The following is a 16525-nucleotide window of genomic DNA, read 5'->3' as shown; positions in this document are numbered from 1 at the left end:
TATAACACACACACACATATGTATATGTGTGTGTGTACATACATAATTGATTAAACATAATCGAGCGACTAATCAATATGTATATGTATATATACATATATGTATATGTATATGTATATGTGTATATATGTATATATATACACATATACATATCTATCTATATCATATTTATTTCTGTATCTGCTGTGGGTATGCTGGTTTTGAATGTTTAACAGGGAGATTTGGGTTTTCAAAATCAGCTACAGTCAACTAATCACACTTTTTTCTTTTTTATTAGAAATAGCATTAGCTGTACACTGCACTGTGCACTGTGCACCATAAACATTAGAAAGCAATTTCCCCTCTCCCATCCTTTTGGTTGAGGGACAAAATAGCATAGCAGAACTCCAGTTATCAAAATCCTATGTACACATAAAAGCTAGTTCTTTTGTGAAAAAAAAAAAAAACATGGAGGAAGACTTGTGATTTCTCTCGTTGATATAGTCCAATTGAGATGGTTTTGATCCTAAATCATGGTCCATAATGAGTCCATCAATCATCCAGGCCCGGCGACTCTCCTTGCTGTATTCTTGATGCTATTCTGATGGCTTCCTCCAGCGAAGGCTGATCACTGAGCTACAGAAGGAGGAAAACAATAAGCATTATACAAACAGTGATTGACGTACTGATAGCCGCTGTTAATCGATCACTACGACTAATTTACTCTAACACCCCTTTAAAAGACAATACCACCTGTGACCGGTACTGAATGTGTTAAAGGCTGCTGAATATCAATGAAGACTGTCACATGGTGCGAAAAGTTGGAAAGAAACAGTGTTTGCTTTGTCATTAACATGACAGAGAGAGCAGAAGGGGGTGAATGAAAACAGTGTTTTATTTATTTATTTTTTTTTTTAAATAAAGTATGTAGTTAAAACATGTATTTTTTAATTAATGATTGTCATCTTTCTATATTGTCTTGAGTCAATGTGTGTAATCACATAATGTCACCCCACCAATGAAAAATAATGTATGGAAAATCGAATTTCCTTCTGCTTTTGGTGATACGCTTTTGATCAGATCTGGCATCCTTTTTTGTAGATCGAGTGCTGGTGGTCATCATGAATTTGGATTACATGAAAACTCACACATCCAGTGGTTGTTAGGTTTAGTTTGATCCCTGATCAAATGCACCAGCAGGGGGGCGGCAAAACACCTACACCCCCTGAGCTGAACCCCACCTACCAATGAGTTTTAGTTAAGCGTTTAAGCAAATAGTACAACAGGGTGGGACCTGGGGAGGGATTATTTATGGGGGACTTACTTAAATACCCTCCTGATTGAAGCTAAATGTCAGTTTCATATCAACAACAGAACACTGAGTGTATTTCTCAGCAAAAACAAAAACAAATCAATGCAGAAATGCAGCAGACTTAGAGTCTATTACTGATATCTCTGAATTTAATTGGTCTCTATTGCTGAACTTTCATTCCCAAATGATCCATTTCACAGACTTTCTGCATTTCAACAACAGAACACTGAGTGGCAGATGTATCCAGTCTTCTTCTTCTTCTTCCTCTATAAAACAAACTAAACATATTCACAGATTGGAACTCACCCCACCAGTCTATTCACTCCTACGGTGTCGGTCTACCAACCTGCACAGCAATGTGAGTGCCGTTGGATGTGGCCAGTAACGTGACAGGATGAATGTCATCCTGTACTTGGCTGTAGGCTGCCTCCTCCACAGTTTGGAACGCGGCCATGTCTGGCGTCATGATGGCCACCTGAGGGAGACAGAGACATTGATGTACACAGATCAATCGACTGCTTTGGTGTTTGGTCACAAATCAGATAGTGACTGACAACATATGGTGCCATTATGGAGGTCCAGCAGAGAATTGGTTGTCCACCATGAAGGCTAAAAAATGGGCAGACGCCTGAAAAAGTAGCCTGGTCTCAATGAGGAGATAGACCTCACATGTTTTTTGTATTTTCATTTCTCTGTATAGGCTTCCCTGTTTTTCTTACAGCCTATGTTAAAACCTATATATGGGTACCTATTTTCCATCGATGATGATGTATATAAATAACTTTTTTTCTGTGTAATAGGGTTGGTTGCTGATACCATAAAGGTGAGACCACACCCCTTTTTTCTGTTTGTTCAATGCCCTGACGAAGACCTTCCTTTGTGGAAACATGTTGGTTTTAAATGGTTTAGCCACTACAATAAAGGCTTTGTCACTTGATCTAAGACTTTGGAGTGCCTGTATTGCCTTCCTGTTTAGCCTTAAAATCTCTGTTGTGGTGTGATTGTTTGTCTATTTGTAACATTTCTTTTTTTTTACTTTTTATTAATCTATTTTTCAGTTACTATTACACTGACCAAAATCCATAACAAAATGACACAGACAAAAATAGAAATAAAATAAATAAATAAAAGGTTTACAACCTTTGATTCATTCTTGTCAGACCTGCTGTGAAGACTTAGATGTCCTTTTTGTGAATTATGTCACCGGGTATCAATCCCAGATAAACAACCTGGGGCACCCTGAGAATCTTGTAGCGTAAAATCTGAATTACCTGTCCCGGAATGTTTGTATTTTTATACATAACCAGAAAATATGTGAGGGATTGGCATTCATCTGCCCACATTATCTCCAGCACTGCTGCTGTTTTATTTTTAATGTAAGGTGTAATGAAAAAGCGGATTAAATTCTACCATCCAAATTAGATTTTGGTATAAAAATACGAAGAAATCATTTTTTTTGTAATATATTGTTAAATAGGTGCACCGTATGACCGGGGGAGGTGGTAAAAGGGTTAAAAATGGCAGTTTTCTGCAACAACATTTTTGTACAGTCTACACAAAAACTCTGTCAATTGTTTACCTGTTCTTCTGTGCCGTCTGATGTTACCATGGTAACCGCGTGAGCACCTTGCGTCGCCAGTTCGTGGGCTGGGATGGTTATGGTTGTGCCTTCTTGGGTTACCATGGTGATTGTGCCCCCCATAGCTTGTAAGTCTGCGTCAGAGATACTGACCTGATGTGAGACACAATACAGAGTGAAGAATATTCAGTTTCACATTAAATAATGCTGAACAACACGGTCATGTTTAGTTTTGACGTTTTCTCTTCAAAATATCTATTGAGTATTAGCTTCATAGTTATCCTCGGAATATATCATTCATATTCCATTACCTGCTGTTGTGTTCCGTCCTCCTGCGTTACCAAGGCAACGTGATGCTGACCAATCATTTCCACGCTCTCCACAGGAACCTGCTCTGAGCCGGAGTCGTCCGCCTCAACCACCGCTGTCGTGTAGCTGACATTGGGGTCATCAATGGCATCTGAAATGAGATTGAAAGAGTTTGTTTTGTCACAATTGAGATAATGTCATTTCATGTTATTCATTATGTCATTTCATATTTTGTTTATTTTCATTCTGTGTATATTTCCTGTACACTTTCACATTGTACACATTTTTTTTTAAAGCAGATTTCATGCTGTAGTGTTCGTACACATACTTACTTCTGCTTAATATGGTCTAGTGTTATTATTGTCATTGGTGGGATATTTTACACCTTCATTTTCACTACACTTATGTTATCCTAGTGTTTCTTTGTTATCCTATTTTTGTTGATATCACCCACATTCTCTGTGGATATCATTCAAGTAGGCCTGCAACTAACAATTATTTTTCTTTTTCAATCAAGTGACAAATGTTACAATTTCCCAAAGTCCAAGTTGACATATTCTAATTCCATTGTGTTATTTTATCTGACCATTTGTCCAAAACCCAAAGATATTCAGTTTATTATCATATATAACAAACTAAAGCATCAAATATTCAAATATCCCTAGGAATCAATTAATCTGAAAGTTTTGATCTTGATTAATCATTTGTTTGTTTGTTGATGTCAGAAATGCCCGCTATAATTTCCCCACAACCCAAGGTAATATATTCAGATTACTTGTTGTATTTGATCAACAGTCCAACCCTTAAATATAATCATTTTATTTTTTTATTTACATTTTTTATATATATGACAAAAAAAGCATAAAATTCTCCCACGGAAGAAGCTGCAACCAGAGAACGTTTGGCCTTTTTGCTTTAGAAATGACTGAAACGATAACTAAAATTGTTGCCGATTTATTTTCTGTCCATTGACTAATCGTTGCAGCTCTATATTCCAGTTTGATCTAATCTTAAACATCTCACAGACCTTTATTAAAAAACTGCTTTTTAAAGGAATTTCTTTTTATCATTATATATCCACCGACCTGTTGGGGGTTCAAAGTAGGCCTCCTGCTCCTCCTCGATGGGCTCTGTGTCGTTGTGCGCTGTGCGTTTGTGCATGGCGAGTGTTGAGATCTGCTTGTAGGTTTTCCCACAATGGTTGCAGTTGTAAGGTTTGCAGGGTGTATGAACCACATGGTGTTTGTAAAGGCTGGAGTATTCTGTGAAGCGCTTTTCACAGCCAGGCACTGTGCAGACATAAGGTTTCTCTCCTGGAGAAGTAGAAAAAGAGGTTTGAATTTCATTTTTAATGATAGAAGTTGTGAAATTTTCAGTCCTTACTACAATGTTAAAGTATCTATATATATCTTATAACCATTTCTTTCTTGTAAACAAATCGTACTCAAGCAAAACTCCATCCTCAAGCCATAATTTTTTCTGCAAACTATTCACACAGTTCACTCAAGAAGACTCAAAAAGTACTACATACTTAACTTAAGGCTCCATACAACTGGAGTAGGAACTAAACTACGGTTTCATAACTCATTACCAGTTGGTAGGGACAGACTGATGTAAAAGGACTCACCAGTGTGTATCCTCATATGGTTCTTGTAGTTGGTGGCACTGGCGAATGACCGTCCACAGCTTGGCTCAGAGCAGTAGTACGGCCGCTCCCCGGTGTGTGTTCGGATGTGAACTTTGCGGATGTTGGAGGTGGTAAACGATCTGCCACAGCCGTCGACCGGGCATTTGAAAGGCTTCTCTCCTGCAGACAAGAAATGGGATGTGAGAGTTTAAGGGGGTTACCCATCAGACCAGTTTTACATCTCCATAATGTTTCAAAACACATTGTATGGGTCTGTTGATTTTTTTTGGTGTTTGATCAAAAAGCAATCCTCAATTCAATAATGCTGTGACCAGTTTTATGTGTAAACTAGATTTAATGGGTTTTTGAGGTCACAATGACCTTGACCTTTGTCAACCAACATCTAATCAGCTCATCCTTGAATCCAAGTGGACGTTTGAGCCAAATTCCAAAGAAATTCCCTCCAGGTGTTCATTGTGTTCACAAGAATGGGATAGATGTGAAGTCACAGTGACCTTGACCTTTGAACTTTGAGCACCAAAAATCTAATCTGTTCATCCGTGAGTCCAAGTGGACGTTTGTGGCAAATTTGAAGAAATTCCCTCAAGGCGTTCCTGGGATATTGTGTTCACGAGAATAGGCAGGCAGACGGACAACCCAAAAACATAAAGCCTCCGGCCACAGCTGTTGATAATAATGGAAATGAATCCAGTTGAACTTGACTGCAAACTGCAAAAATCCTGTTATTCAAAAATAAACAGCAGCACCTCGGAGTCATGCTTCTCATGATGACCATGTGCCTGAGAACTCCTCCAGCGCTTTAGTGGCTTTGTGGGGAAATTAGAGCTCAACACATCCAAATAATAAAACTTTGCAAAGTGTTCAACAAATTCTGGATGGAGGCACTGCACCCCAATCTGTGTTGTTTTATAAACCAGTGGTGCAAAACTCTGGTCTGGTAGTTTTGACCTAAATAACATAATTTCAGCTGCAAACACTCTTCTTCACTTCTGTATTAAACAGCCATGAGGCCAAGTAGCAGTTATCAGTTCCCAGCAGCAGTAAAGAGCCGATAAAGCCTGTGACAGACCTTTAACTCACATATAAGACATTTACACACCTTTTCCGGCATATGACGTAACACAATTATATTGGTACCTGTATGAGTCCTTGTGTGCTTTTGAAGGTCTCCGGAGGTTTTGAAGGACTTGCAGCAGTTTAACTCTTGACATCTATATGGCTTCTCCCCCGTGTGTGTGCGCGAGTGACTCTTCAGTCCATACCCTTTAAATCACCATAAAAACAAAAATTGAGAGTCAGTCACATTCAGTCAAGCCCGTTTTCCTGGATAAGACACCTTCATTTTTGTACAATCTTTTGCTGTAGCATAGAGAACACATCAGTCCAATTTTATTTTGATCTCAAAGTGTTAATTTGTGACGTCACTATGGTAATTATAACATTTTCATCAAAGTGCTCAAGGGGAGTTTTTTCTTGCCACTGTCGCACCAAGTGCATGCTCATGGGTGATCTCTTGTTGGGTCTCTGTAAATTATAGAGTATGACCTAGATCTGCTGTCTTGAGATAACTTCTGTTATGATTTTAGGCTACATAAAAATAAACTGAATTGAATCAAAGCATTACAGCAATCAATAAAGAATTCCAAAGCAATCTGCCAAAATGTTCTGATGAAGTGATGGATCTCTTTATACTCTAAATTAAGCAATATGTCCTAAAATTTAATAAATATGACATGATCCAATGTGTAAATTATTTTCAAAAATGTATTAAATAGCTTAAAATGTTTACGGCTTGAAAAAAGTTTTTTTCTCACTCTCTCAGAAGACCGTAAAACCAAAGTTTATTAATTGGATTAAAGAATTGTCCATAACTCTACCTCTGGAAAAAATGTTTTACATTATTGAAGGTAAACAATCGCTTTTTGAAAACATTTCGGGTCTTTTTATACAATATATGGAGAATGTCGATCTAAGTAACGTGATGAATGTGGCGGGTGAGGTGTAAATGTAAGTGGTCCTCTGTAGTTGCATTAATTATTTGAACTCCCTTTAATACATAATTGTTCTGCTCCATGTGAAGGTTGACACAATATACAAATAGAGAATTTATGACAGGAATATAACAATGTGGTAACCCCTTTGAAAAGCAGTGAAACACATTTTTTTTTTCTTACTTTATAACTTAATTATTATTATTTGTTACTATCTTCCAAATGTCTGACATGTAAGGGAAGGCTTCATTTTAATGTTGGACAATAATCTCTGTGCCTTTGACATTCTTCTGGATGAGAACACGTTTGCTTCTTTGTTATTGGAAGTTATTTGAAAAATAATAATAAAGATTAATGAGCAGCTACCTGTTGCAAACTTCTTCCCGCAGCCAGGATAGTCACAGACGTATGGTTTGTCTCCGGTGTGGGAGCGCTCGTGTACCTGCAGGACACACAAACAAAACTGTAGCAAACTAACATCATCATCATAGGAAGATGGTGTAACGGAAATTTTGTCTTTAAACAATCTCACACTTGAGTAGGCGCAAGCACAGCAACACTTTTTTTTTTCATGACCACATATACGCGCACACACAACTATGAAACACCCACACTGACCTTGAGATGGTGGGCAGTGGTGTAGAGCTTTCCACAGCCCTCGTATTCACAGCGGAAAGACTTCTCTCCTACGTTTGAGCCCCTTCCAGACCTGTTGTCTTGACCCTGTAACACAATCTGAAAGAAACATGAATTAGACTTCACTAAACCTGGACAAAGGATATATAAAATAAAGAATAAAAAAATACTGTAGAAATTAGATACCCGCATGTGGACGCCATTGTCTGCTTCCACTCTGCCGAAGGACCCCAAGGGGTTTTCTATATTCTCCACCTGACAGGAAGGAGAAAGGACACATCTTATTAGAGTGTGTGCTGTCAGAGTTATGAACATTCACAACCAAGAGAAATGTAAAGGATAAAAATTCAATCTATATAGTAAGAAAATATCAATACAGTCTCCATTAGCACATGCTTCCCATCATATTATGTATTTAGATTAGGAATGCACCAATACTGGATCTGATATCGGGCCGATACTGACTGAAATAGCTGGATCGAGTATCGGTGACAATTGAGCCGATCTTTTCAATTTATTTCTATGTTTATAAACTATATACATTATAAACTGGAATTTAAAATTCCTTTTGAAATTTAGGTTTTGACCAATTTGTTGCTGCATTGACAAGGTTTTCACTTAAATTATAATTTTGAAGATTTGTTTTTTACCAAGTTACTGGTGTACAATTTATTATGTTAATAATAATTAACAATTTAGTAAATTTATATCTATGAATTTATTTGTCACATTTTGTTCTACAAAGTTAGGAAATCAAAGTTAAGTTAAGCCTAATGTTGCCTTATACATAAAAGAATGATCCCAGTTACACACAGTCCACATAATAAGGCATACAGCTTATTAATTAGTATCGGATCGGTACTCAGTATCGGATCAGTACTCAGTATCGGCCGATACTGAAAAAGGCAGATTGATGTATCCCTAATATATGATTGTATACATTTCAGCTTTTACGAAAAAAAGAAAAGAAAAAAAAAGAAAAGAAAATAAATAAACAGATAAAAGAAAAAATGAACAATGTCAGTGCTGGAAAAAAATAAGTTACAAAATAAGTTTGGGAAAATAAAATAAATATATTATAAGCATATGTAAGTCTAGATGCATTTAATATAAGGTCACTGATATTTTAGAAATTAAAAGGATATACTGTATATATTAGAGCTGCAATGATTAGTTGATTGACAGAAAAATAATCACCAGCAATTTTGATACTCGATTAACCTTTAAAGTAATCAGAAAATACTGTTTTCAGCCTCACAAATATGGAAATTACCTGCTTTATCTGTTTTATATCATATGAAAGTAATTATCTTTCGGTTTTGGACTGACAAAACAAGACATTTAAAGACATCACCTTGGACATGGAGAAACTGGGATGGACATTGTTTCACTACTTTCTGACATTTTATAGACCGGACTATTATACTATTGATTATTCAAGAAAATAATCAGCAGATTAATATTATTATTATGTATGTGGAAAGTAAAAATAGCACTAAAAAGGGTTCCAGTATTATTTGCAGTGCAGTATAGCATCAATAGATTATTCCAAAGGAAAAAGGACAAAATGACAGGTTTGCCAGACTTAGTGCCACACCGGTACAATGATGTTTACCTTGGTGGTGTACTGTTCCAGCACGCTGATGGTCTCCGGGTCGATGGCCGTGGCCTCAGCCTGCAGGTCTGCGATGGTGCCGTCGGCCTGGATGGCCAGGATGGTGTTGGACTGGGGCATGTGCACTGTGTGTTGGATGTAGGCGGTGCTGCCGTCCTCCAGCTGCACCTCCTGCAGGCCGCTCTGGTCGTATGTATCTGCACAGAAACAAGGAGAGGATGTTCATGTCAAGACAGAGAAACTGGGCTCAGGTCCAGTAACGAAACTGAGATGGTTCTCTAGAGGTTGTAAAAAGACATTATGGAAAAGCAAAGGCAGATTGAATCAAAGGTAAACCAAAACATTAAATCACAACAATTTTTTAAATCTTTCCTTACGTTATTTCTCTTTTTCTTCTTTTCTTAAGTTTGTAATATTTTTTGTGTTGTGTGTTGAACTGAGAAAAATAAGCATAAAAACTCTAAACCTACAAAAAAACCCATTACAACTCTTCATCACAAATGACTTGTAGAACGAACTGAATACAACCGACTGATGAAACATAACAATGTTAGTATTTTTATTACGGTTAACTCCTTTACATTGATATGTATTTAAATAAAATTACTGAAGAATGAGATGAAAGGAATTCTCTTATGTGTAAAACATGTTTTACCTTTGGGTGTGTGAATGTAGGCTGTTGTTCCATCTTCTAGCTGAACTGCTTGTCCGTCTTCAAGCTGTAAACTGTCCCCTCCTACAACAGAAAAAAAAACGTTAGGTACAATGACCTCACCAACAGTAACCTACGCATAGCTTGAGTTTCTGGATATCTCCACAATATGTATACAACAGTAAGATGGCATTAAGTCATCCAGATGAAATAAACGATTGCTTTTAGATTTGTGTTTTACCTCCTTTGGGCATCGACACATGCTGAACGTAGGCAGCAGAGCCGTCCTCAAGCTGGATCACCTGGCCGTCCATGATCTGTCCATCTGAAAAACCCCCTTTGGAGTCGTGTTGGATGTATGCGGTGGATCCATCTGCAAGAGTAACGGCCTGCAGGCTCACCGTGTCCATGCTCTCCATCTGATCGCCATCTGGGAAAATCATTTGACAATGACAATACATAAAGTAAGAAGATCATCATGTTATGGTTACACATGGCAACTTTGAACTGAGTTAGTTCATATCCCTTAAAATACACACTGCACGATCATGTTTACCTACTTGATGATCTCATAGCTTTTACACACGGACAAGAGATGACCAAGATCTGATACTGATAAATACAACTCACTGATTATATTTTACTCCTTTCACTGGGCAACTAAAGTAAATTTAAAATTGACTTAATTAGGATGGAATGAGATGTTTTTTTCTATTGCATCCGGTTGCAGCGGTTGTTCACCTCAAGCTGTATTCCAGTCTTATGTTATAACAATGACAAATTCAAGTTTGGGAGCTCACCTGACACAGTCACGGCCTCCGTGAGACAGAGAGTTACCGGCTGCCCGTCTGCATCGTGAAACTCTGCCATTCCCTGGGAGTCCCGGTTTATCTGGGCTAAGAGCATGCTTCAGCTGCTGGAGTGGAGACACACACAGGAGACACATTTATAATTTTATACTGGTGTCCACAGGTCAGTAAACACACACATAGAGACACACTGACACTGAGGATGGAGATGTGACAGCTAGTGGTGTGTTGATGACATGTGCAATGCCTCAAACACATTAATTTAGGGATATGCAACATATAAGTACAAAACTGTAATAACAAAAGCCTTACACCTAGATTTTGACACAGGTACCCACTTCAAGTAAGAGCCTCAAGTTCAGGTAATAAAGCATAATCATGTCAGTAACTGTGCTTTTGTGGTGCATATTCCCATATACATTTCTATTAAATTATAACAAATAACAGTTAACATTCCATTAAATACTAGTGACTCTCATCGTTCCTTCCTTTGTACAAAATCTTAAAACTTTGTCATAAAAACAAATTTGCAATCATACCTAGTCCCGTCTGGTTTTACCTACAGTACGCCTTATGTAATGTGATGTTGTCATGTTTAACTGCCTGTGCCAATAGTCTGCTTAACATAGTTTTGTATTATGTAATTGTCTGTATTGTCCTACATGTACAACATGTCCATACATGTCGTACTTTACATGATGCTTGCCTCACTCCTCTAAGCTTTTTTTATCTTCATGTTTTGTTTTCGCCTGTTCTAATTTGACATGTTATGTGTTTTATTGTTGTTTTAATGGCTAATTTAACATCTGTCCAAGGGACAACAATTGAAAATTACACTCCTAACACGGTCACATTTACAGTGATGTTGATCAATGTGCATTGTCTTTGAAAAATAAATAAGTATACACACTAAACTAGGGCTGACCCAAATGCTTCGAAGCTTCGACTGCTGCCATGGTATTCAATCTCCAAATCACTATTCGAATGCTTCATTTTTTTATTTTATATATATATATATATATATATATATATATATATATATATATATACATGATCGAATCTCTATGTATGTAATATTAATGTATAAATCCCATGAAATAAAGAATAATCCCACAAAATTATGAATTATTCATATTCAACATTCATTATTATTAGTTATTCTCAGATGGATATTGCTGTTTATTGTGTGTAGAAGTGCGTGTGTGTAAAGTGGTGCAGCAGCGGCACTGAAACGGGCGAGATAGAGAGAAGAACATGTCAGCCTGCAGCGCCGCGAAGCTTCGAATACCTTCGAATATTTCTCACCGAAGCTTCGAAGCCCAAAAAACATGGTATTCAGGACAGCCCTACACTGAACCTAGAGTTTTGCGGCCCCCAGGGCAGATGGTAATTCAGCCTTGTTTTCATCTTCATTTGACACATAAAAGTCAGCTGAATTTATTACTTCCATAAATACTGCTTGCAAAAAACATGTTCCCATTATAAACTCAGAGTAGCTGTAAGCAAGATTTGTGTACAGGTTATAGAATGGCAATAGAGTAGTAATAACTAGGTAATAGAAAATCTAAAAAGAAGAGTTTTTATTAAGGGCAGCTTTACTGAGAAGCAGAGACTCCATATACGTATAAACCCAGTATTAGGGGGAAAGTTCTTGAAGACATTTTGACAAGCAAGACTGTTAAAATTATTATTTATCCTAGAATAACTGACTGAACCTAGAGTTTTGGGGCCCCCAGGGCAGATGGTAATCCAGCCTTGTTTACTTCTTCATCTGACACATAAAAGTTAGCTGAATTTATTACTTCCATAAATACTGCTTGCAAAAAACATGTTCCCCCTATAAACTCATAGCTGTAAACTAAATTTAGCAGAAGTGTGCAGGTTAAAGAATAACAATAGAGTACTAATGACTATTAGGTAATAGAAAAGCTAAAAAGATGAAGGGCAGCTTTACTGTAGATCTGGTAGAGTGAGAAGCAGAGACTCTATATACATATATAAACCCAATATTAGGGGGAAAGTTATTGAATATATTTTGACAAGCAAGACTGTTAAAATTATAATTATCCTAGAATAACTGACTCACTGAAAACCAGAGCAGGTACCTTAGATCTAAGTGCTATAAAGTATTTTAATACTTCAGATTATCAGAGACATAATAATATAGCAAACATAACAGTTGTAGTTATAGATCTAACTTTAGACATACTCTACTTTTTAAGCTAATGAGTGCTCATCACCTGACCTGAATGTTCTCTTATTTCATATCAGCTGTGGGCAGTTTTACTGTAGATCTGGTAGAGTGACTCTCTCTATATATATAAACCCAATATTAGGGGGAAGTTATTGAATACATTTTGACAAGCAAGACTGTTAAAATTATTATTTATCCAAGAATAACTGACTCACTGAAAACCAGAGCAGGTAACTTAGATCTAAGTGTTATAGTACAGGGACATAAAGTATTGTAATCAGATTGGAGCTCTGAGGAACCCAGAGCAGTTGGTAATCCAGCCTTGTTTACCTCGTCATCTGACACATAAATTAGCTGAATTTATTACTTACATAAATGCTGCTTGCAAAAAAACATGTTCCCACCATAAACTCATAGTTGCTGTAAATTAAATTTAGCAGAAGTGTACAGGTTAAAGAATAACAATAGAGTACTAATAACTACTAGGTAATAGAAAAGCTAAAAAGATGAGTTTTTATAAAGGGCAGCTTTACTGTAGATCTGGTAGAGTGAGAAGCAAACACTCTCTCTCTATATATATATAAACCCATTATTAGGGAGAAAGTTGTTGAATACATTTTGACAAGCAAGACTTAAAAAATATTATTTATCCCACAACAACAGAGATATAAAAGATACAGAGTGAATAGATGAACATAGTGTGCAGTCCGTCAATAAATAAATGTAGTATGTGCAATAAATAAATGTAATATGTGCATATGTGCAGTCTATAAAGTGGTATATAGGATGTATAGTGTAAAGTGGTTGCAGATATAGTGCATGCTTAAAGTTCTTAAAGTCCTCATAGTTTTCATATGATGGGGTAAGCCTTGGTTGAGGCTACCAGCATGAAGGATATATAATTTAGCAAACATAACTGTAGTTATAGATCTAACTGTAGATATATTCTAGTTGTTAATCTAATCTGTGCTCATCACCTGACCTGGATGTGCTCTTATTTCACATCAGCTGTTTGGCGCTTGTTATTTTGAATATAGCATTTTGTGGGAGGCTAGCCAGCTAGCTAGCTACAAGCTGTTAGCACAACTATGACTTGCACACATGTTGTCACTGTGTAATAATGAAACATTATCTAACATGTACAGAGAAGCTGTTCTGTTTTAGAAACACTGATTGAACTGACAGCATGTTAGATGTCACGTTAACGTTGGAGTAACGTTGGTGTTAGCTAACCATGCTAACAGCTAAACACGTCAAACAGAACCGCTGCTGTCACGACTTCTTCTTAGTGGTTTACTAGTTTCTTGCAGATTGTCGCGTTAATGTGATTATAACTATTATAAATGAATAAATGAGGTGTTAGCGGAGTGTGTGACAGCCGGAGGTGCTAGCTATCTGTCTCCTCTGAAGCTCCTACAACTCGGAAACAACACCGAGCTACTTCATGATAACATAAAGCATTTAGACTCGCTGCATGTCATCAAGTGTTTCATATTAAAACATTATAATATCCATCCTTTATATGAGTCCCAGCTGCAGCCTGTCACTCTCCTCTCTCCTCTCTCTCGCAGACATGGCTGTGGGAATAATGCATACTGGGTAACAAACCAATTTATATACGAACCTCCGAAAAAATTTCCAACAATTCCTCCTGTTCGACCACCATGCACCAGTGCAGGAAACAGCTTCCACCACGCCGGGAACATGTATGACAGCAGAACCCTCCGCTGCTTGAACCCGCCTACTCCGCTCTGATTGGTTGATTCGAGGATGTGCTGTTGTTATTCAGCGTCCCGGGTCCCTCTGAGCGGACGCCATTCCGCGTCAGTCTTCGTGTTGTGGCTCTTCCTCTCTGATTGATGCGCAGCAGCGACGTTTGTTAGGATATACATGTTTAAGCTTTAATACATATATATACCGTGAAAGGACACCGTGGGTTATGAGCCACGGTGAGCCTCAGGAGGTGGTTAGATTCGTTCTGCTGCAACATAAACACAGATGAAGGTTTTTCGGCATCCATGTTGAAAACAAGGTCGTGTGGGTAAAAACAGGAGGGAATGTGGGCAATGCAGTGAAGAAGAGAAGAGAGGCTGATACCTGACAGCAGAAACACACAGAGCAATGCATCAGAAAAACACATTAAAGCATCTAACAGTTTGACCAGGCTGAGTACAAGTAGCAATACTTTGCAATTGTTAAAAAAATAATCTTTTACAAGTAAAATTCCTGCATTAAAATCTTACATAAGTAAATTAAGCCTACAAATATTAGCATCAAAATATACTTAAAGTACCAAAAGTAACCCTAAAATAACAATAAAAATAAATAAATAAAAAATTATAAAACTACACAAAATAAGCAGATTGTATTAAAAATAATGCCATTTTAATAAAATAGAATAAAAGAGATAATGATCAACAATAAAATGTTGATTAAAGGGACTATTTGTAACTTTCAGAAATGCTTCTTAACAGCGACACCTGTGGCCGTGAAATCAACGAAAGTCAGCGTCGGGCTCGCGCTTGCTCGCTCTAAATATACCTGAACGAGCATCGCTCAAAACAGTGAGGCGACACAAGTCAGCTAAAACCACAATATCACTCTATATTTCAGCTGCTTGGCAGTAATGTTAGCTGACCAGACGAAGGTCTCTCCATGAACATGATTTAGATCTGATCCTAGTGTTGGCTTTTCCTGCCTAAGTGCAGGCTGAGGCAGCGGGGCTCTGCAGCGTGTCTCCCTGCTCTCTCCGCCCGCAGCCGGAGAGAGCAGAGGAGACACCGGCACCCGGTCGGTAACGAGAGGGTAACGTAACTCTCTGAAGAGCTCTGACACTTCACAAGACACGGGAAACCTCTGTTGGTCTGGAGGAGCTGCAGCAGTTATTTCTGCACAAACGTCCACTGTACATTCACTAGATATTCTCAGAGCTAAACTAACTCTTCTGCAGTGTGGAGTGAGCGCGCGTTCACGTCTAGAGGTGGAGCGAGCTGAGCTGTCTGAGTGAAGGCGAGCAGGCAGAGGAGGAGGGTACAGCGGCTACACGCGAACGTGCATATGCGAGCGCGCATGTGTGACGACCCGCTACATTTATGCGCGTACAAAGTTACAAATAGTCCCTTTAAACAAAATATAGTAAAATAAACATTATAATGATGATAAATAAAATAAGTATAAACAATAAAATTATAAAATTATAAAACATGACATTAAAGCCAGACTAAATACATGGGTTTTTAGTTGTCGCATAAAAATATCAATATTTTCAGCTCCTCTCAGTTCCTCTGGAAGGTCAATTGCTCCAGCGGCTGGGAGCGTAAAGGCTGAAAGCAGAATCACCAAATGTTTTTGTTCTGCTTTGCAGAACAACTAAAAGAGAAGAACCGGAGGAACTGAGGGGCCTTCCTGGTTCATAAACCAAAAGCATTTCTGCAAGGTAGTCTGCTGCAAGGCCATGTAGTGCCTTATAAACTAATAAAAGAATTTTAAAATCAAAACGCTCAATACACGGAGAAATACACACAGCCCGTATTCAGAAACTCTGCATTTGAAACAAGCCGTCAGAATTTCTGTCCATTTGTGATGTCACAAATATACAATATTTAGACCCTTTACACAGTTTTAAACATAAACATTTTAAATGTGTCCCAGTTTATTCCTGGTTGCAGTGTACGTGAATGTCATCAGCTGACAGGAAGTAAACATGGACCCATGCTGTTGACTAGCAACACAATTCTGTTGAAATGCACTAAAACGGAGTGTTTCAGACAGAGGTTGAATACAGGCATATTCAGGCAGACT

The 16525-nt window shown here is 37.7% G+C and overlaps 1 protein-coding gene across 3 annotated transcripts; it reads right to left on the bottom strand.

Annotated features, from left to right (window-relative positions):
- Positions 1-253: 253 nt before the first annotated feature.
- znf143b (zinc finger protein 143b) lies at positions 254-14495 on the bottom strand. 3 transcript variants are annotated; one of them, XM_037766542.1, is made up of 15 exons: positions 14349-14495; positions 10522-10637; positions 9963-10151; positions 9725-9805; positions 9070-9266; positions 7641-7709; positions 7437-7553; positions 7185-7260; positions 5965-6090; positions 4807-4986; positions 4265-4492; positions 3182-3330; positions 2871-3023; positions 1598-1766; positions 254-615 (listed from the first exon to the last, which is right to left on the bottom strand). In XM_037766542.1, exons 2-14 carry the CDS (start codon positions 10625-10627, stop codon positions 1617-1619), a joined length of 1821 nt encoding a protein of 606 aa, XP_037622470.1. In that variant the 5' UTR covers positions 10628-10637; positions 14349-14495; the 3' UTR covers positions 254-615; positions 1598-1616. The 3 variants fall into 3 exon arrangements, with proteins under 3 accessions (XP_037622470.1, XP_037622468.1, XP_037622469.1); XM_037766540.1 differs by having other exon boundaries at positions 1638-1766; XM_037766541.1 differs by having other exon boundaries at positions 1638-1766; positions 10522-10634; positions 14349-14474.
- Positions 14496-16525: the final 2030 nt, after the last annotated feature.

This window comes from Sebastes umbrosus, chromosome 4, assembly GCF_015220745.1.
Source record: "Sebastes umbrosus isolate fSebUmb1 chromosome 4, fSebUmb1.pri, whole genome shotgun sequence".
In the NCBI taxonomy this organism is placed as follows: Eukaryota; Metazoa; Chordata; class Actinopteri; order Perciformes; family Sebastidae; genus Sebastes; species Sebastes umbrosus.
This window is presented reverse-complemented; position numbering and strand designations above follow the sequence as displayed.

Coding starts and splice junctions, on each gene's coding strand:
- znf143b (XM_037766540.1), bottom strand. CDS start 10,627: ATGCTCTTAGCCCAGATAAACCGGGACTCCCAGGGAATGGCAGAGTTT. Junction 9,806..9,962: donor TGTGTCGATGCCCAAAGGAG/GTAAAACACAAA, acceptor TTTCTGTTGTAG/GAGGGGACAGTTTACAGCTT. Junction 7,554..7,640: donor ACAATGGCGTCCACATGCGG/GTATCTAATTTC, acceptor TGTTTCTTTCAG/ATTGTGTTACAGGGTCAAGA.